The sequence below is a fragment of the Eubalaena glacialis genome, chromosome 1, assembly GCF_028564815.1.
Source record: "Eubalaena glacialis isolate mEubGla1 chromosome 1, mEubGla1.1.hap2.+ XY, whole genome shotgun sequence".
NCBI lineage: Eukaryota > Metazoa > Chordata > Mammalia > Artiodactyla > Balaenidae > Eubalaena > Eubalaena glacialis.
In genome coordinates this window covers 87,340,751-87,361,988 of record NC_083716.1, presented here as the reverse complement: position 1 = coordinate 87,361,988, position 21,238 = coordinate 87,340,751, and the positions used below count along the sequence as shown (strand labels likewise).

General features: G+C 46.7%; 1 protein-coding gene across 2 annotated transcripts in view; it reads left to right on the top strand.

The window, feature by feature from the left end:
* The window catches only part of SLC35F3 (solute carrier family 35 member F3), a 298,460-nt gene that overhangs the window by 180,351 nt on the left and 96,871 nt on the right, over nucleotides 1-21,238 (top strand). Inside the window, exon 1 of one of the 2 annotated variants that reach the window (XM_061198581.1) lies at nucleotides 17,058-17,234. The exons of the other annotated variant lie outside the window; for it this stretch is intronic. Coding sequence (XP_061054564.1) covers nucleotides 17,159-17,234 — 76 coding nt within the window. The 5' untranslated portion in view covers nucleotides 17,058-17,158. Of the gene's footprint in view, nucleotides 1-17,057; nucleotides 17,235-21,238 lie in introns of those variants that run through there. 2 annotated transcript variants of the gene reach the window in all.

The following is a 21,238-nucleotide window of genomic DNA, read 5'->3' as shown; positions in this document are numbered from 1 at the left end:
CCTGAGATGATTTGGTTGGTCCGAGATAGGAGTCTGAGCATCTGTATTTTCACGGGATCCAGTGAGCAGCCAGAGTTGCAAACTCCTGCTGTAGACGATGGAGAGCAATCAGGGGGGTTAAGTGGACAAGTTCAGAGTCCTTTCTCAGCGCCTCACATCTGTCCTCATGCCAGTGACTGAGCAGCTCCCCCTGTGCCCTGCATCATCCAAGCCCTAGAGATGAGGCTGGACAGACGCCTGCCCTCCCGGAGCTCACTCAGATCAGGAAGAGCCGAGGCTCGAAGAATCCGTGCATGGCGGCCTATTTGGGGAAAGGGTGACGGATGCTGCAGAAGGCGGCCGACCACCACGAGTGTGTGTGTGAGACATGGACCAGAGGGCTGAGGGCCAGCGGAGGCATCCTGGTAGAAGTGACACTGAAGCTGAGCTCAAAGGAGTAGAAAGCAACGGACAGGAAGGAAAGGTGCGCAGGGAAGCTGAGCATGTCTGCAGGGAGAAGGCAGGTGGGTGATGGTTGGGATGGATCATCCGAGCCTGGAGCGCTTAACGTTTCCGAAAGACCCCTCTGGTGACAGCAAGCGGCCATGAGAGGCTAGGACTCAATGCCAGGGGACCAGTTAAGAAACCAGCAACCGTGCCGGCCAGGGCGCTTTGGAAAATGAATGAGAGTGGAGACAGAGGAGGGACAAGACAGTTTAAAATATATTCGTGAGAGTCAGCAGAATTTAATGAAAAGCCACATCGGAAAGAACGTTGAAGCTACGATAGACTGGGTTTCGATATAGCTGTCAAAGGACTGGGCTTCCCCTGTCTTCGCCGTTGCAGCCAGCCAGCCCAGGGCGGGTTAAAATGTGATGGATAACTGGGGTCATGTGAGCCTCAGAGTCCGAGGACCATAATGGGCAGTTAAGATTGAAGAAGTATGCTTTAGTTGATTCACTAACCCCTCTTACTGATACGTACTCAGACCGTGGTGCTGTAATCACTGACCTGGGTGGCCTAAAATTTTATTATCCTTCATGTGTTCTTAAATACACCTAGTGGTATGCTGAAGCGGGCTTATGCCAGTTCACAAGAGGCAATTGTACACATCTCCCAGTTTCAAGTTCAGTGACATCATATTGATAGCCTGAAATGGACCGTATCATCAGTATTTACATCAGGGCAGTTGGCAAATGCTGCACATCAGGGCTTTTATTTTTGGAGAGCTGGTTTAGCACTTCCCAGGATATAGAGTAAATCATCTGGATTGGACTGTGTGTGGCCTTCAAGGATTTTGAAAAAGAGAAACATACAAGACTCACTGTAAGGTGTTTTCTCTATGCTTGGTCAGTATAACCTTGTCCCGAGTGGCTTTGATAAACTAGTTCCCTTGGGAAGCCTCCTGCTTGGTTGGTAGAAGGCACGTGTCCAGCCTAGTTTGATTGCCTTTGTGAAGGGGGTAGATATTCTGATTTCCTAGAAAGAAAAAAAAGTAATTATACTGTAGAAAATCATGGACTGTAGAAAAAAGGGAAGAATGAGTCCCTATTTTTTGGCATTATTTTCCCTATTTTGGCATTTAGGGAAAACATACATAGAAAAGGGGAAAAATTAAGTCTGGGATAAGCACTGACGAGAGAACTTTTGTTGGAAATCTACAGCAGCCCTTGGCATTCCTAGACTTAACTCTTGCATTTTTGGGCCATTTGTAAGCACCCTTGACACCCATGATGTGGGCGGCTTGTACTTTGCTGAGGGACAGAGTTGAAAGAGTCACATGGGGAACCAGGCCAGCACCTGGCGACCTTGCCCAGCCAATGAGTGGATGAAGTGGTTGGCTCCAGGCCACATTGCTGCACTGCTGGGCAGTTCTGATTGATGCAGGGTCCCACTCAGTCCTCCCCACCACCATGCCAGGAAGATAGGGGCCGGCCCGCTTCACAGAGGCAGGAGGTGAAATATTTAGGTACGGATTATAATCATCTCTAGTGATTTAATGGGCTCTGAGGACAAACGCTTAACGATGTCAAAGGCCTGGGACTTCCCTGGTGGTCCAGTGGGTAAGGCTCCGCTCTCCCAATGCAGGGGACCCAGGTTCAATCCCTGGTTGGGGAACTAGATCCTGCACGCATGCCGCAACCAAGAGTTCACATGCCGCAACTAAAAAAAGATCCTGCATGCCAAAATGAAGATCTCGTGTGCCGCAACTAAGCCACAGTGCAGCCAAATTGATTAATTAATTAAACTAAAAAAATATTTTAAAAAAACAAAGAATGTCAAAGGCCTAAGGAGTATACGGGTAGTGAGTAGATATATTGAACATTTGGTCTGAAGACTGTATGTAGCCAGTTTTAAAACCTGACCAATCTTTTGTTTGTTTTTATGACAACATTTTTAGTACATATTTGCTTAAGAAAAATCAGTCCCAAAAAATGGAACAAGAGAAATGATTTTCAACGTCACCTCGCAATGCCACCAAACACAGTAAACTACGATTGATATTTTTGTGAAAAAACCTTACTATTTAATAATAGATACCAATAGATATGTGTGACTATAGTTCAGAATAAACTTTTATATTAGATTTGAAGAAGCAGTTTTAAAGATTTTAAGTTTTTTCAGTAAGTTTTATTGAGATGTAACTCACAAACCACACAATTCACCTAAAGTGTGCAATTCAGTGATTTTTAGTATATTCACAGAATTATGTAACCATCACCACCTTTAATTTTAGAACATTTTTATCACCCCCAAAAGAAACTTCTTACCCATTAGCAGTCCCCCCAATTCTCCCCCCACCCCAGCCCCCTAGGAACCACTAGTCTACTTTTTGTCTCTATAAATTTGCTTGTTCTGGACATTTCATATAAATGGGATCATACAAGATGTAGTCTTTTACCTAGCATGATGTTTTCAGGCTTATTGATGTTATAGAATGTATCAGCGCTTCATTCCTTTTTACGGTTGAATACTATTCCTTTCTGTGGATACACCCAAGTTTTCTGTATTCAGTTCATCAGTTGATGGCCATTTAGGATGTTTCCATGTGGGGCTGTTATGAACAATGTCGCTATGAACATGCATGTACATGTCATTGTATGGACACGTGTTTTCATTCTCTTGGGTACATACCTAGAGGTGGGATTTCTGGGTAATAATAATAACTCTATGTTGAACCTTTTGAGGAACTGACTGATTGTTTTCTAAAAGTGTCTGCACATTTTACAATTCTACCAGAGTGTATGAGGTTTTCCTCTCAATTCCTCCACATCCTCTCCAACCCTTGTTATTGTCTGACTTTTTGGTTCTCGCCATCCGAATGGGTGTGAAGTCATATCTCCTTGTGGTTTTGATTTGCATTTCCCTGAGGTCTGTTGATGTTGTGCATCTTTTCATGTATGTTCGTTGGCCATTTGTATATCTTTTTTGGAGAAATGGATATTCAGATCTTCTGCCCTTCTTTCTTTTTCATTTTTTAAAGATTGAATTGTTTTGGAGCAGTTTCAGGTTTATAACAGAATTGAGAGAAAGGTACACAGATTTCTCACACACCCCCGACCCTGACACATAAATAGCCTCCATTATCAACATCACTTACCAAAGTGGTACATGTTTTACCAAGAATGAACATACACTGACACATCATAATCACTCAAAGTCCATAGTTTGCCTTAGGGTTCGCTCTTGGTGCTGGACAAATGGGTAAGGACATCTCTCCATCATTATAAGATCATACAGGGTATTTTCACTGCCCTAAAATTCCTCTGTATTCTGCATATTCATTTTGCCCCCCTTCTACCACACCCCCTCTCTGGCAACCACTGATCTTTTTACTGTCTCCATAGTTTTGCCTTTTCCATAATATCATATTGTTGGAATCCTATAATGTATAGCCTTTTCACATCAGATTCTTTCACTTAGTAATATTCCATTGTCTGGATAGACCAGTTTATTGACCCATTCACCTACTGAAGGACATCTTGGTTGGTTCCAGGTTTTGGCAATTATGAACGTAGCTGCTGTAAACATCCGTGTGCAGGTTTTTGTGTGGGCATAAGTTTTCAGCTTCTTTCAGTAAATACCAAGGAGCACGATGGCCAGGTCATATGGTAAGAGTAGGTTCCGTTTTGAAAGAAACTGCCAAACTGTCTCCCAAAGTGGTTGTACCATTTTGCACTTCCACCAACAATATATCAGAGTTTCTGTTGCTCCTCATCCTCGCCAGTATTTGGTGTTGTCAGTGTTTCAGATTTTGGCCATTCTAATGGATGTATAAGGGTATTTCATCGATGTCTTAATTTGTACTTCCCTGATGACATATGATATGGAGCATCTCTTCATCTGCTTATTTGCCATCTGTACATCTTCTTTGGTGAGGTATCCATTGGTGAGGTATTTGGCCCATTTTTAAATCACCTTTACCTATTTTTAAATTGAGTTGTCTTTTTATTATTGAGTCATCAGAGTTCTTTATATATTTTGGATAAAAATCCCTAATCAGATATGTGGTCTGGGAATATTTTCTCCCATTCTATTTGTTATCTTTTCAGTTTCTTGATGGTGAGAAGCATATGAGTTTGCTATTTTTCCTATGTCTTCCTTTCTGACAAAACCAGATGCTCTAATTCACCTAATTTCACCTTGTGAAACCCCCGTCTCCCAGAGAACTTCCGTGTGGAGCTAGGAAGCACTCATATTGTCTTTTTTTTCTTAAGATTGAATTTTTTTTTTCCTAGAGGCACAACTTCCTTTCCTAAAAACGAGTCACTTTAAAGGCATTAGAATTTTCCTGAATCTCGTCCAAAGTTTAAAATTGAAGTCCAAGGAAGAATAACGTCTTTATTTTACCTCCAGAAGAGTCTCTGAAATGCAGGTGGGTCCCATCGATCTAAAATACTCTCAGCTTCCTAGCAGCAGCAGCTGCAAGACAGACCTCCTCATTTTGGCCCTTGTGCACTTCTGGAGGTATATTTAGGTTGCCTCTATTTAGTGTTCCCAGAATAGCCATAGTCTTTTGTTTCTCTGCATTCCTGTTAGTTCTGTTCCTTCCTGGCCCAAATTAAGAGTGATGCACTAGATGATTTCCAAAACCCTTTCTACCTCAGAAGGTCCGTGCTCTTAACCACTTGCACTGGGCACAGGGTGTCATCTGTAAGCCATACCCAAAGCCCAAGCAGGACTGAACTTTTGCCAAAAATCCAAAAGAGGCCCCAGCTGTGAATCGGATTAGGCACATGCTTTCCAAATCCCAGCTTGATTCTGTCACGACCATTCAGATTCATAGAGAGGTTTCCTATAAATATGTATCTGGGTGGAGACAAATTATGTTTACCTATATCATTTCTGGGCAGGGTTGTGGATAAATACTTTGCAATGAAAGTGACTTTTTTATTCCAGTTTAGGCTAACACCTTAAGTTATCTTTTTGGTTTTGGTTTTGGTTTTTTTTGTTTGTTATCTTCAATTAGCTCCAAGGATAGTTGGATTGAACCCTCTGTGGTTTATTTTTCCCATCTCATGAATGAACCAAATAATGCTTCCAGGGCCACGGGTGAAGTGTGCCTTAAATTCTGAGAATGCCACTGCCGGGGACGGATTTTCAAGCATAGTCATCATGTCTTAGATGTTTTAGGCTGCTACTCATCCCAAATTAGAATACTGCTATCAATAGAGCGTTTGATGCCAGCTCACTTTAAATAAGCAGTCAAGGTTAAAACAAAAATCAATAAGTTGCTCTCATGTTTCCCATAAGTTGGGCCCCTCACGGAGCTGTACCAGGCTTGGTTCTCACCGCCAAAAGCAGGGAATTCAAGACTTGAATGCAAGTGTCCATGACAGTTTCCTTTTTAAATTATTTATTTTTTTTAATTAAAAAAAAGTTTTTTTATTGAAGTATAGTTGATTTACAATGTTGTGTTAGTGTCAGGTATCCAGCAAAGTGATTCAGCTATATATATATATATATATATATATATATATATTCTTTTTCATATTCTTTTCCATTATGGTTTCTCACAGGATATTGAATACAGTTCCCTGTGCTGTACGGTAGGACCTTGTTGTTTATCCATTCTATAGAGAATAATAGCGTGCATCTGCTAATCCAAAACTCCCACTCCATCCCTCCCCCACCCCCCTCCCCCTTGGCAACCACAGGTCTGTTCTCTATGTCTGTGAGTCTGTTTTGTAGATGAGTTCATTTGTGTCCTATTTTAGATTCCACATATAAGTGATATCATATGGCATTTGACTTTCTCTTTCTGACTTGCTTCACTTAGTGTGATAATTTCTAGGCCCATCCATGTTGCTGCAAATGGCATTATTTCATTCTTTTTTATGGCTGAGTAGTATTCCATTGTATACATGTACCATATCTTCTTTATCCATTCATCTTTTGATGGACATTTAGGTTGTTTCCATGTCTTGGCTATTGTGAATACTGCTGCTATGAACATTGGGGTGCACGTATCTTTTTGGATTATAGTTTTGCATGATGGTTTCCTTTTGATGGTCTGGTTTTTTGTTTCCATTTTTATAGTTTTACAAGAAGAATGGGCTTAAAGGAGGGGTGAGGTGGAGATGGAAAGGGGCATGTTTTAGACAGCATCAAGGAAAGAAATCAAGCTTGAGAGAAGGAGGGGAGAGTGAATTGTGTCACACTTTGTACATTTGAGCTTTCAGGAAGTAGAGAGAATGGATCAGACCAAATAAATCCAAGCTGAGAAGTATTTGTATTAATAAACAATATGTAATGGGTATACACAAATCCATTAATAAAATAATGTCTTATAATAATTTCTACCCCGTGCCCTGAAACTGAGGTGATGGGGCAGCAAGGAGCCCAGCCAGGATGCAAGGCGATGGCCATCCTCCTGTCTAAGACAGATGCTGACCCATTAGCCTTTTCACTCATGTACACTCAAGGGCAAAATCTAAAGCTACATTGAAGCAGGAATGAAAAGATGAAGGAGACAGAGGACAGGGAAAGATTTCACTGAGACTGGCGCAAAGGCAGAAGCAGTCAGGTCAAGGCAACTGGTCATTGCTGAGCCCAGGAGATCTCCACCCAGGTAGGAGGGGCACCAGTGCCTCTCACCAACTCAAGAGCTTTCAAGGTCTGCATTCCTTCCCTCCTGCAGGAAGAAGTCAATGCTGTTATTAAAGCACCTTTCTCATTCCTGCCTTCTCTTTGCTCATTACTAGCATGTTCTGAAAATTTATACAGCAAGGATATAAAAAGGATGTGAGAAAGCAAAATATTTAAAATACAGAGAACAGAACTGTATGTTTATTTTTGATATTATAATAGACACTTCTGCAAAGACAGAGGAACAATGGCTTTAAAAGCACGGATGTAAAAAGATTTTCTATAAAAAAAGAATAGAAATTGTCTAAATATTTTAAAAGAAAAACCAACCACACCATTATTTTATGCACTCCTGTACATGAAGACTTTTCCTGTTATTATTAACGTTTGTATGTTTACAAGAGACACATTTTTAGACCCTTTAAACTATTCTTAAGCATCAAGATTGGTCTCAATCCCGTCCTCTACTGAACAACCTTCTCCTTTAGAGAAGTGTCACGGAGAAAGTGAATGAATCACTGTTTTTATTTGTGGTGGTTAGAAAAGAATGGGGAAAAAGTGGTAGCCTATTTAGTTTTTTCCTGAATATATATAATCATATATATATTATATGTATAACATGTTATATATATAACATATATATTATTATATATATATATATGAATGACATGGTCTACAGATGAAGGAACTATGTAGTGTATGTAAAGATCACATTGGATAAAATGTGTAGTTTGTTTTTTCTCTAGAACTTTCCCTGTGTTATTGAACAACTTGTTTCATCAGCTGTGTTAAACTCTTTTGTGTAAGTACACCATACTTTATTTCCCATTTCCCTGTGGTTGAACATTTAGGTTGTTTCCAACTTTTTACTTATTAAGAAGAAAACTTGGATGAACATCTTTGTAATATATCTCTATTCACATCAGATGATTTCTTGGGGGAAATTCCTAAAAATGGAAATAGTGGGTAATAAGCTGTAAAAACTTTTATTTTGTAGGAATTTCAATAGATTCTGCCAACTTTCAGAAAGAGTATATTTTTGCTCCCATCGAAACTTCCAAAGTACACGAAACTTCCAAAGACAATCATCTTAAAAGCAAAGTGGGGACTGACAAAAATCCAAGAACAAATTTTGTCTAGATAATTTCAAAACGTTCCCATTGGCTAGAAAATCATACTTGTGTTGACGTGCTATGGCGAACCTTAAACCAAGCCTAGTGGTCTCACCAACGAGTGCTCTGGGCCGGTCCCTAATCCATTGCCTCAGATGTGCCCTTGAAGCACTGAGAAGCTCACCTTTGTCAAAGTGACCAGGAGTTATTCATTGGAACATAGTTCTGGAATCCACAAGACAGAAATACTCTAATACCAGCAAGATAATTTTAGGAACAATCATGCATGCATTTAACCCTCCAAATCCCAGTAGAGCTTTAGGGAAACCTTGGGGCTTGTCCCCTTGTTCTACATCAGCCAATCATTTGGGTGGGAAGACGTAACTAACTGCCTCAGTCAGGAGCAGGATGTAACCTCCAGACCTCTGGCCTCGTCTTGCTTTTGTCCAAAATTGGTGGGACCTTCTCTTTCAGCCCCCAAGCAAAGAACAGACTTGGCCTTAAGCAGGATTTTGGTTTGTTTGCTTTTGCAAAAAAAAAAAAAAAAAAGAGGTGTGTTCCTTGTATCTGATTAAATTGTGGAACATCTTTCTCCCTTTGTCCTGCACCTGCATGTCTTCTGGTGACCACTGCAACCAGGCCCCCATATGCCCAGTACAGGTCAATAGATATCTTATGCAAAACAAGGGAGAAAAGGGCCATTCTCAGTGCTTTTGGGGAAGACACAATTGTTTCTTTGGAGCACTTTATACTTTTGGGCCAGTGGATCATTTGGTAATCATCTCTGACAAGCACAGTTGTCACTTTCACGCAGGGAGCTCACAGAGTTTCACTAGACTCGGTCAGCTGTGCTCTGAGGTGTGGCCTCAGCATGTCATGCGTGGGGTGTCACTGGTCAGACCTCACCTTCATTGTCACCGAGCAGGGAGCACACCCCCAGGAACAGAATATGCGCTTCATTGAAGCCTTTCAGCGAAGTGATTGGTAAGCGTGAGTTGCAGAGAGCAGGAATGCTAGAGCCACACTCCGGTACCTCCCCCGCCAAGAACCTGGCTTTCCTGGCCTCCACCAGGGCCCCCCTCTCTCTGCAACCAGAGTCTGAGGTGGCAGAAAACAGCCAGAAGCCAGGGCAGGGCCTGAGGGCTTCTGAAGACAGCAGCTTGGCCAAGAGTGAAACCTTCTGCTGGGAGCAATGTGCTTTGTTCTTTGGGTGGAAGCAGAGGGCACCAATAGCCAGAGGAAAGTTTGTCCTCAGGGAAAAAAAGAGCCAGACCAGGACTTCAGGGAAACCAGTCTAGCAAGGAGGAGGATTTTAGGCACAGGAATTCCAGGGTCAGGTCAACAGAAGACACTTCCCAGGACGGTTTGCTTGGCAAGGAGGATGGTGGGCCTGGAGCCGGGGGGTAGAGGAAGGGGCAGGTGGGGGGCGTGTAGCAGCTGCTGGCACTGGGAAGACGTGGGGAGGCGAGCAGCGGGTGTGTTGGGTTGCTCTCAGGCTCCTGTGTGTGATGCTCAGCGACCACCCCCTTGCACCAGCCTTCTAGGGAAACACAGACTCCATGATCTTTGGAGGCTTCTGGTACTTCTAGGATGTATGGAGGGGCCAGGATCCAGGGGGCCTGAGCTGTTTCCTGGACCCACCAGCCTAAACGAGGAACCGAGGGGGAGAGCCAGGTCCTCAGGAGAGGAGAGAAGCCAGCGGGGGTCAGCGGTGGCGTGAAGAGCACACAGGAAGCTGTGCTGCCTGGAGCTCCTTGGACGAAGGGGCAGGACTTCCCTGATTCCTGCAGGGGCTGCTTCAGGACACCCATGCTGACAGAACCTGCCTCTTGCAATCTGGCTGAATCTCCTTCTCTGGAGTCAGCTTCCTGTCTGTCTCCACCACTGGCAAGTTCCAGCTCTTTCTGCCCTGGTGATTTTTCATTCCTTCCCTCCATGATGCTTACGTAGGCCCTGTTCGTGGGCAAGGTCCCTGCCTCACAGGGTTTACAGCCCAGCAGGAAGCTGAAAAGAGTATACAAGTAACTGTAGGGCATGGCAGAGGTGATCACTGTCTCGGACAAATGCAAATGGCGTTCTGAGTCAGAGCAGGCCCCCATCTCAGAAATCAGAACTTCTGAACTTCTGTCCGCCCAGCTTGAATGGTCCTCGTGGAACGGCATCCTTGCCTGTGGGTGTGACCTGCCCTGCGCTTAGTAACTCAAGAGTGGAGTGGCTCCTTCCCAAACCCATACATCTTTCCTCTTTTCAAGCTGAGTCAGAAGGCCAGTCCCTTTGTGTCACCCTTGGAAACAAACACCAGCCAAGGGAGTCTGCCCCGGCGGTTGACAGGGATGTGATGTAGGTCAGTATCCTCGTTCCCACCCCGCAGAGGGGCCGGACAGGAGGCCAGCTGTGGTTGATGAATCATCCGGAACACGGCAGGCAGCTATTTCTGAGCTAAATGCCATCGGATCTGGTTCCTCACCTGGAGTCCACTGTCCCGGTCTCTAAAGCACTTGCTCTGAGATGAAGCCAGTGAGGGCCAGAGAGCCCTGGGCACAGGGGAATCAGCCAGCGCGGTTAGTCACCCCTGGTACCACGCGGGCAGAAGGCACAGTCCTGGAGGAGGGTGAAGCCGACAATTCTAGAAGACTCTGAACTCTGGGTCCTGTGAATTTCCCCCTCCCTCCCTCCCTCCTCCATCCCTCCCTCGTCCCTTCTTCCCTCTCTCCTCCCTCCTCCTTCCCTCCCTCTCTCCCTTTTTTCCTTCCTGCCTTCCTTCCTTCCTCCCTCCCATCTTTCCTTCCTTCCCTCCTTCCTCCATCCCTCCCTCCCTTCCTTTCTCTCTTGTTTCCTTCCTGCCTTCCTTCCTGCTTTGAGCACTTACTACATAAGCCATACACTGTGTTCGGCCCTGGAGATACAACAAAACAGAGATGGCCCCTCCCCATTAAAGAACCTAGCGGGAGAGACTGAAAATAGTGCCTGATGTGTTCTGAGTGCTTGCCATCCGCCACATACTATTGTAATCACTTACCATGGTATCAATTCCTTCACTCTTCACAACAACACCATAAGGTATCTACTATTATTATCTCCATTTTAAGGATGAAATGGCTGAGCCTGGAGAGATGGAACAACTTGCCCTAATGAAACCATTTGTAAGCAGTGCCCCTTTCTGTACTGACTGAGGGTGTTGGAAGGAGTTCGTGGCAGCTGGCATGTCCATTTCCCAAGGTGGAAGAGAACAATCGTTTCTTGAGTACCTACCGGGGACCAGACACTGTGTGGTCCCTCTACACCCTTCAACTGTGTTGGCACCTAGCTAGGTCTCTGAAGTCCCAGGAGAGGGAGCCCCAGGCTAATCCAGGCGTCCACCTAGGAGCGCCCTGAGCTGTGCTGCTCTCCCTGAGCACAGGACAGCCTAGGATCCACAAAGGAAACGACCGGACATCCTGTTCCTCCCCCATCGTTCATCATGATCCCAGCTCTGGGCCCGGCATGACCACAGGGCCAGCTGTTGTCTAGTCACCATGGGGCAGGCTTGGAGGTGCCTGAACAGGATGTGTCTGGAAGCCCACTGGTGACATCCAGTGATCCGGCCTCTTGATGTCCTGCCTGGAGTTATCCAACCTTGACATTCCTCCTTAGAGAAAGAGGAGAAATCCTATGGAACCACAATGAGTCTGAGTTTATCCTGGTCATACACATTGCTGAAGAAGAGAAGGGAGATGTGAAGATGGGGAAGGCCACCCTCTTGTTTCCTGCACTTGCACTTGAAGTTATGGAAAAAGGTTATCAATTATTCCTGCCAGATCAGGGCAATGAGCTGCCCAGTGCATGAGAGTTAATTTCTTTTCATCATTAGACTTTCTCTCCTGTTGGAAATACCAATGTTTGCTCCACTCTGAAAGCTCCTGAATGCTGCAGACTGACTTATTTGGGTAAAAGTCCATTTCTGGTTCCTGGAACTACTTTAAGTGATTATTTTTAAATGGTGGTAACCACAAAAATAATTTATAACTCTTACTACTTAATACTGTAGGAGGACGATGAAACAGTGTTAATATTTCAGAGTGAATTAATTGAAGTGGTCTGCTTTCTGGCTGTTGAAAACCTTAGCTGGATTTTAAATTTTTATTATTTATTTTGAACCGATTAAGTAAAGATCTTCACATACAAAGAATATTATTGTTAACAATATTTTTCAAGTCACATGGATTATGACCCATGAGTAAGGTATAAAACCAACTAAGTTGATCACAATTGGCAATTTTTTTGCAATGAAAGAACACAAAAGAATAGAACAAAATGAATAGAAAAAGAATAGAATAGAATAGCCAAAACATGGTAAAAGGTATATTTTATTAAATATTGAAATCAGTTATATATATGTTTGTATATGTAAAACATATTTTCCCAATTTTAAAAATGATATATAATTTACAAACAGTAAAATTCATCCTTTTTACTATACAACTTTATGAATTTTGACAAATGTGAATGTGTTTCTAGCTTTGTCCAGAAAGTGAGAAAACCACTTAAAGCAAGAGTCTACTTAACTAAGTGGAGATATTCACAAAGAATAAGATCCTTTTAAGATCTTTGGAGGCAGTGACAATTGTCTTATCTAAGAAGATAATTTCACACACCCCAAATTTTAAAGCCAAACAGGATCTTGGAAACTATAGAGTCAATGGTTTTCAGAACTTTCTTTTTACAGTGACAACATTTTTATAAACCAAATCTAACATGGAACCCCGACAGGCAAAAGTAGAATTGCTTTGCATAGAGACCAGGAAACACAGTTTGAAAACCCTCTCGGGCCCAAATTAGGAAACTGAGGCCAAAATAGGCTGAGTGACCACTCAAGGTTGGCCACTCCAATTGGCAAGGCTGGAGTTCAAACTCAAGCTCTTGGCTGTTGTTCAAGACATTTTCCATGCTGTCTTGGCCTCAAGAGAATCATAAGTACCACTTAACCCCACCAAAGAGATTGGATGCCTTCTTGGAATAGTACAGTTGGACTCTAGGTATTCATATACCAGCACAGAGGAAAGAATAGGCCAGTGACCCCCATGGATGGCAGAAGTACGAGTCTGCTCAGGAAGGCAGAACAGGTTATTTGGGCAACACGAGTTACTTAGGGAGGCTGGAGCCTGAGTGTAAGCCCAGAGCTGGGAGCCCAGTGCCAGGAGGAAGCATGGTGAGCGTCCAGAATTTGAGGAATCAGCCAGGCCCTGCATAGCAACCCCTTCCTGGTGATTCACCCCAGGCTTATCTGCCTTTTTCTTCCTAAAGGGTCATGGGTGGATGCCCACCGCTGGGTTGCAATTGAAATAGAGCCACTTGGTGGTAGGAAAAACTGGCTGTTTCACCTCCTTCCTTCTCTGGGCCCCCTCTTTTTACTTCTTCCTCTCTGGTTTGCAAGTGGGAAGTGGGGCGACGGTAGAGACGCTGTTGGGGGCAGGCCAGGGAGTGTAACACTCAGGCTTGTGGTATGTAAGTTCTGCATCCAAGCCTTGTTACCCTCGTATCTATTCAGTGAACTTTCAGTGATCGGGCTGTAATACTAAGGACACAAAGACCATCTTGTCTTTATGAGCACACCATACCAGGCAGCCACAAACTGCCATTAAATATCCCCCCTCCTCAACTGCACTGATGAAAAGAGAAAAACAAACAAGGGAGTGGGGTTAGTGACAAAGAACAGGCTTCTATCAGAACAGCTGCTGTCTCCTGTAGAGCTAAGGAAAGGCTTGGCTTTGATGGGCGAACCACTGTACCATACGTTTTCAGAAGATGACAAGGAAGATCTGGTAATGAATATGACCTGAAAAGTCACCCCAGATCTCCTTTCAGATAAATCCCTGTAATACTAAATTTAAGACAGGTGGATGCCCAGTGATATCCTTCAGTTATTAGCTCACACTCATACCCTCCAAAGAGAAATGGAGGTCAGAGGTCAAATGCTCCATCCTCTGGCCTGGATATTACTTATACAAAGTTGTTTCCATTGATATTTCAGGGATCATGTCTCTCTCTTTGTTGAAAGAATTATTAGCACCTTTTTTTTTTTTTTTTTTTGGTAATTTGAGATTCAGGTGTTAAGTGGGGAACTTGGTGATTTTCTAGATATCCCTGAGTTAGATCATTATAGCCTAACTCCAGCATAGAGTTTTAAATTGTTGGAATTCTCAAAATACTAGTGTGTACTCATGCACCAGTACACAGTTAACTTTCTAGAATAACTTTATGGATGTAAGTTTTTAAATATGCCTCCGCATCACACCTACTCCCAAAAAAGATGTATGCTGAGGGGTATCAGTACTCGTATGGAAATCAGCAGGGACTCCTGATTTAAAATGGAGTGGAGGAAGTTTGTTTTTTATTTCAGGAGGGAGAGTACTTTTTTTGTTTGTTTGTTTGGAACACAACTTGAGGGAGCACCCAAGGCTGATCGAGTTGAATATAGAAAAAAAGAACAGCACTGAGTACTTAAAATTAAGGGGAGGAAATTGAGAGTTGGTACCGCCTCTTTGGTAAGCAGAAATTGACAGCCATGAAGAGGTGATGACCTCTCAGGTATCATAAGGTCCTGGGGTATCCTGCAGGGGGAAAAAAGGTTTAGGTAACAGTTAATGAGTGAAATTAATGACAGGGGTATTTAATATTGATAATATTTAATTACCTATTTGGCTTGTACATAACATTGCGATAAATAGAAAGTAGATACCTAAAAAACAATCAGACAGATATTTATTGGACAGTTTGGTTGTGACCTGTGCAGTAGAATGAGTGTGGACAGTTCAGACAAGCGTGAGCATGATGAACTTTTCCAAAACCACATTCAAATGAATGGAAATGGATTATGGATTACTTGTGTCTCCCACCTCAGTTGGAATAGTTACGTGGAATTTTTGCATTTTACATTTATAATGTAAGAGAATAGCAGAGCAGTGGTAAGTGCAGGCTTTTGATTCGTTCAGACTTGGATTTAAATTCCTGCTCAGCCTGTTGACCTGGGACATTTTAGTTAACCTCTCCTAGCCTCAGTTTCCACATCTGTAAAACAAGGTAACAATGATTTTTACAGAGCTTTTGTGAGTAGAAGATGAAATGATTTATGTAAAACTCTTAGCACAGTACTTGATACATAGTGCTCAAAAAATGGGTACTGTTATGATGTGATACTTATTTTAGTTACTGTGTATGTAGTAAATGTTGATTGATGAACTTGATGAAATAACACATAAGAATATTATAGAAGAGGTTTGTTTTTTTGTTTGTTTGTTTTTGGTTTTTTTTGCTTTAAGCTTATTTGTGCTTAATATTTACGAGGAAGGGAATGGCTTAGTGACTTACTGTAATGTCATCTCGGGATCTGGGGACAAGCTCCCTGTGAGAGGCGCACAGTGTGGAGGCCACCACTAGAGGGCTCTGAGGAGACCTTAAAAACCTTTCCTTGGCTATAATGATGAGGCAGCAACCCTGGGAAGCCCTGGCTTTTTGGAGACCCAGGAGCCATTCTATTCATCACGGCTGTTCAAGAGGGCAGGTGATAACAAGAACCCTACAAGAGCAGCTTGTAGGAACCACTTCTACCACAGACCTGGGAGCATGCAGGTGGATGTCACCAGAGACAGCTGGTAGGTGCCAGGCTAGGGAAACCCTGTAGCTCTGAGGTCATTCTCCGCCTCTGCCATGCCACTGAGTTACCCTTATGGGTGCTGAGGATGCCGTCACAGAGTAGACCATCAACTTTGAGACAGGAAACCAGGTAGAGTGGGTGGGGGGGGGTTCCGAAACTCTGGGTAAGGACTTAACAATAACAACGAAACCCACCTTGAGTCACTACGGAGCCTTCAGATTCCCAGTGGAGACTGAGACCAAAACGGATAACTGATGGCTGCGCATGCGTGAATGTGATGCCCATAAAACCCTTGGGAGTTTGGGGGCCACACAAGTCCTGTGCATCCTACCTGCAGAGATGATGGCAGGGTGTTTTTGATGGTGCATTATCATGGGATAAACGCCCTGGGTACCAGGGAGTCACTCAGGGATCGCCCAGCTAGTGATGCAAGAGGTATGTCATTGCTTTTTATCAAGCATCATTGGTCAGTGGCTTACAGGTGGGTCTGAGTGGGAGCAGTGAGACCAGTGCCTGCAGAGGCAAAAGCTGCAGCACGAACCTGGGATCTGGGCGGAAATGAAGCTTTCCCCGCTTCCCAGGGAGTTTGGCCTCTCCGGACTGGGGCAGGGGCAGAAATCTCAAGCCTTGGTTTTCTTGTGGCTGCCCTGCTTCTCTGGACTTGGCATCGTCTCCAAAAGAAAAAAGAGCTGTCCACCGGGGTCAGGCAGAAAATGTGCCCTAGACTCATTCAAAGAAGTTAATGCCAGCCGCGGGAAGCTTCGCTCTTTTCTGAGTCTTCCCGTAAACCAATAATTCAGGAATTTGCGCAGGGAGGAGGCAACTCTCCGTCCGAAGTCGAACAACTCCCCGTTTAAACTTGTGAAGCGCCGAGGCTAAGTTTGCAGGGCCTCCCTCCCCTGCGATGGTCCCAGGAAAGGGCAGGGGCGGCTGTGGAGCTGCGGGCCGGCCCGCTGCCCGGACCGGAGGCTGCACCCGGGGCCGGGCTCCGAGGGAGGAAGCCGGGCTGCGGGGCTGGGCGGCCCGGGGCGGGGGCGGAGCAGGTGAGCCCGCGGGGTGGGATCGGGGAGCGCACTTGTACGTGACGTTGGAGTTTGCGGCAACCTCGGAGCGGGAGGCTGTGCTCGCGGGTGCGGAGTGGCTGCGCGGCCGGAGAAGATGCGCTCCGCGGGGCGGCCGCCGCAGTGAGCCCCGCGCGGAGACGGCAGCCCGGGAAGGCAGGGCCGGGGCGGCCAGCCGCTCGCGCTCCTCCCCGGAGGAGGCCCCCGGGCCCGCGAGGCGCGCTCCAGCCGGCCCCAGCATGTAGGCGATCGGCGGCGGCGCTCCTGCAGGCGGAAGGCTCATCATGAAGAAGCACTCGGCCCGGGTGGCCCCGCTCAGCGCCTGCAACAGTCCGGTCCTGACCCTCACCAAAGTGGAAGGTAACGGCCCGGGGCGGCGGGGCCTGGAGCGGGAGCCCGGCACCCTGTTACCTGTGGCCCCCGGGCAGCGCCGCGCGCCTGCGGGGCTGACGACTCGGCCGCCCGGCTGCCCCGAGATGCTGCGGGCTGCCCACCCGGCTGCCTCTCTCCCGGGCTCCTCGGCTCCTTCCAGGCCTGTCCTGAGTCCCCTGGGTCTGGAGCATCCCACCGCCGCCCCCCCCCACGCCCCCAGGCTGACCAGAGGCGTTGCTCAGCTGCCGGAGGCGGGAGAGGGTTGGCTGCCGCAGGCTGAGACATCCCCCCCCCCCCCCCCCCCCGCCTCGCTCTGAGCCTTCCGCAGCCCACCAGCCAAGTGATGCCCCGCTCCGTGGCACGGCCAGCAGGTGAGCGAAAAGCCACCAGCAGCCTGGAAACGTCTTCTTTCCCCCCAGTCCGGGGGCTTGAGGCAGAGCCCAGGAGAAGGAAGAGCCCCCCGGCCCCGGCGGCCCGGAGAGCTGTGCCTTACTCAGACCCAGCGGGCATCGGGCAGGAGTACAGAGGACCTTGCTTTCCCATGGCTGGAGAGGGGAGCAGAGAGAGACAGCCTCAGCCCCGGACTCCTCCTCCCAGGAGGCAGAGGTGAAGTGGCTGAGTCTCCCTAGAGCTGGCCAGGTTGGCCAGGTGGGGGGCTGGGAAGGGACCGGCAGCAGGGAGAGGAAAGCAGACCCCTCAGTTCCAGGCCCTCACTTTTCCTGAACTAAGGAGCCCAGTCAGACAGGAGCCCGTGGGCTCTGAGAGTGAGCCCGGCTTCTGCTGTGTCCCTGGGACGGCACCCTGGAGCTGGGACCTCTGTGTGATGGTCTCCGAGGACCCTGTGTCCCCTCGCGAGCTCACGTTTGTTACAATGAGGCTGAGAACCAGTGAGAGGAAGACGGAGGCTAGCAGGGCAGTTGTGGGCTCCGCACTCGGCGGGCCCACAGAAGTCCGCCAGTAGCTGTCCTGGTACCATTACCCCCCATCCTAGAGATGAGGACTCAGGCCCAGAAAGGTGGATGGACTTGTGCAAGACCCACAGCTAGTAGGTGGGGAAGCAGGAATGGAATCCCGCGCTGTTGGATACATGCTTTTCAGAACATCACTTTGCACTAACCTGCAACTACTTACCTATTTCTCATTTCCTACCTTTAGGCGGTTGATTTTTTTTTTCCCTTCGAGTGGCTGTCTCCTCCCTCCCCCCATATCCCAGTCTTAGGAAAGAGTTGGTATCAGTGAGCTACACCTGAATTCAGTGCGTGTGCTGACTCTGGGGTCGGGGTGAGGCATTGCATTTTCAAGCCTTCTCAGGGACCTTGCCTAGATATATGCGCAAGTTGGGAAGGGGAAGGGTTGGATATTCGCTTCCCTTGGGGAAACTGGAAGTGTCTGCTCGTTCATGGGGTCTTCCTGGCAAGTTGCTCTGCCCGCACTGTTTAAGTCAGCCAGGTCAGCTGTGCTCTTCAGCAGCGGGTACCTTCCCCGGGCAGCCCCCAGCCCACCTTGGGCAGGACACGTCCCAGGAGCACTCGCAGTCAGGCTGGGCATGTATGGCGGGCCTCCGAGGCTGGGCACTGTGACCTCACGTGCTGCAGGGGTCAGGGGGTGACACGCCAGGCACAGGTGCTTCCCTCTAGCCAGGCCTGGGGTTTGCCTTCAGGGGGTGAAAATGGGGATACCCTCCCCCAAGTTCCTCAGGGCTACTGCCGGGTGAGCTTAGCCTCCTGTTCACAGGGAAAATCATGGCAAACCACGAGCTTGGTTTTTTTTAAAATAAATTTATTTATTTATTTTTGGCTGGGTTGGGTCTTTGTTGCTGCGCGCGGGCTTTCTCTAGTTGTGGCGAGCGGGGGCTACTCTTAGTTGCGGTGCGCGGGCTTCTCATTGCGGTGGCTTCTCTTGTTGCGGAGTACGGGCTCTAGGCGCGCAGGCTTCAGTAGTTGTGGCACGTAGGCTCAGTAGTTGTGGCGCACGGTCTCTAGAGCACAGGCTCAAAAGTTGTGGTTCACGGGCTTAGTTGCTCCGCAGCATGTGGGATCTTCCCGGACCAGGGATCAAACCCGTGTCCCCTGCATTGGCAGGCGGATTCTTAACCACTGTGCCACCAGGGAAGTCCACGAGCTTGGTTTTTAAATTTATTTATTTATTTATTTATTTTTGGCTGTGTTGGGTCTTCGTTTCTGTGCGAGGGCTTTCTCCAGTTGCGGTGAGTGGGGGCCACTCTTCATCGCGGTGCGCAGGCCTCTCACTGTCGCGGCCTCTCCCGTTGCGGAGCACAGGCTCCAGACGCGCAGGCTCAGTAGTTATGGCTCACGGGCTTAGTTGCTCCGCGGCATGTGGGATCCTCCCAGACCAGGGCTCGAACCCGCGTCCCCTGCATTGGCAGGCAGACTCTCAACCACTGCGCCACCAAAGAAGCCCCATGAGCTTGGTTTTTAAACCAACATTTGCATGTAAATGTCTGTGGATAGTGGAAAGTGTATTAAACTAAGAATCGGACAGATCCGGGGATCAAGACTCCCCTTATGCAGTTTGATGTATATAAGTCATAAACACTGAGCCTCGGTTTCCTCAGCTGTAGAAGAGAACTAACAACCTACCTCAGCAGAATTTGGGGAATGAGTGCAGTGAGGAAGGTAGGTAGGTGACAATACCTAGCACATGGCCTGGCACACAGTAGGTGCTTAATAAATACCTGGCAATCCTCCAGTCACAGACTGTCTCGCACCTTCAGCAAACCTTCTTGCCTGTTCTCAAAAGAGTGCGTGTGTGGGGTATCTAGAAGTATCTACAAGCGTCTAGAAGTATCTAGAAGCAGCGTTCCAGTGATACTAGAAAGTCTCCAATGGCCTTTTGGTTTAGGATACCTATGTGTGTGTCAGCAAGAGTCTGCAGGGCAAGGCTGATTAAACCTGCCCTGGGTATGCCTAGACTTTCATATAGCTCTTTCTCTCTGCCTGCTTTTTTTCCCTTGGTATTTGTGTTCAATTTGGCTTTGGGTCTATTTTTTGAAACCATTTGCATCCTGCGTGCTTGTTTTGGAAGTGTTGAATCATTTTGTTTTGCCTCGGATGCACAGAATAAGGTGGTCCCCATACTGTGGCTGTTTCTGTGTGGATGGCAGGCAGGCTTCAGGAACGGAACACAGCCAGCAAGGAATATTTATTAGCTTGTGCGGTGTGTCTTCTAAGGGGAGGCAAGAAGGCACCAGCATGTGGTACATATAAAACCAAAATAGAAAATACAGCGCTTAGTGGAACTCAGACACAGGAAGGTGGATGAGATGACTTCATTTACCCAACAAATACCTCCTCCGACCCTGCTCTGCGTCCTTTGTCTACTCCGTTAAGCCCTGGAAATGCAAAGAGGAGCAGCGCTAGCTTCATTCTCTTAAGGGAGTTTCAGTCCAATGGGAAAGAGACATACAGATAAATAAATTATCCAGTGCAAGGTAGTAAGTTGTGGTTCAGAGCTGGGGACAGAGTATTACAGGGACACTGATAGCTGGGTAATCTGAGGAGGCCTGAGCTTCTGAGGTAGAGGCATTGCAATGGAAGTGAGAAAACTTGTCAGGCAAGGAGGGGAGAGGCGGCATTTTCGGGCAGAGGGAATGGCGTGTGCACAGGTCTGGCCAGAAAGCATGAGGAGTCCGCAGCTGGGCCTCAGGTAGGAGTCGTGGCTTGAAAAGGGACTTCCAGCCAGGGTGGTGGCGTCTGTCCTGTCTGACGGCACATCTTGTTTTCATGTTCCTTTCCTGGCGTTCCCACTGGACTCAGACCCTGAATATTGATCAGGAACACATCTTTAGTAGAGTATTTACTTGGATCATCTATATTCACAACCAGCTAATTCATGTTCAGTAAAATTACATGCACTGGAATTAATGGTTGAGAACAAGACAGTAAATTCCCGCAAGAGGCCGGCCACGTGTAGAACTGTGGAAAGAATGAGGGCTTTGGAGTTAGAAGGACTGGGTTTGGGGCCCGCCACTC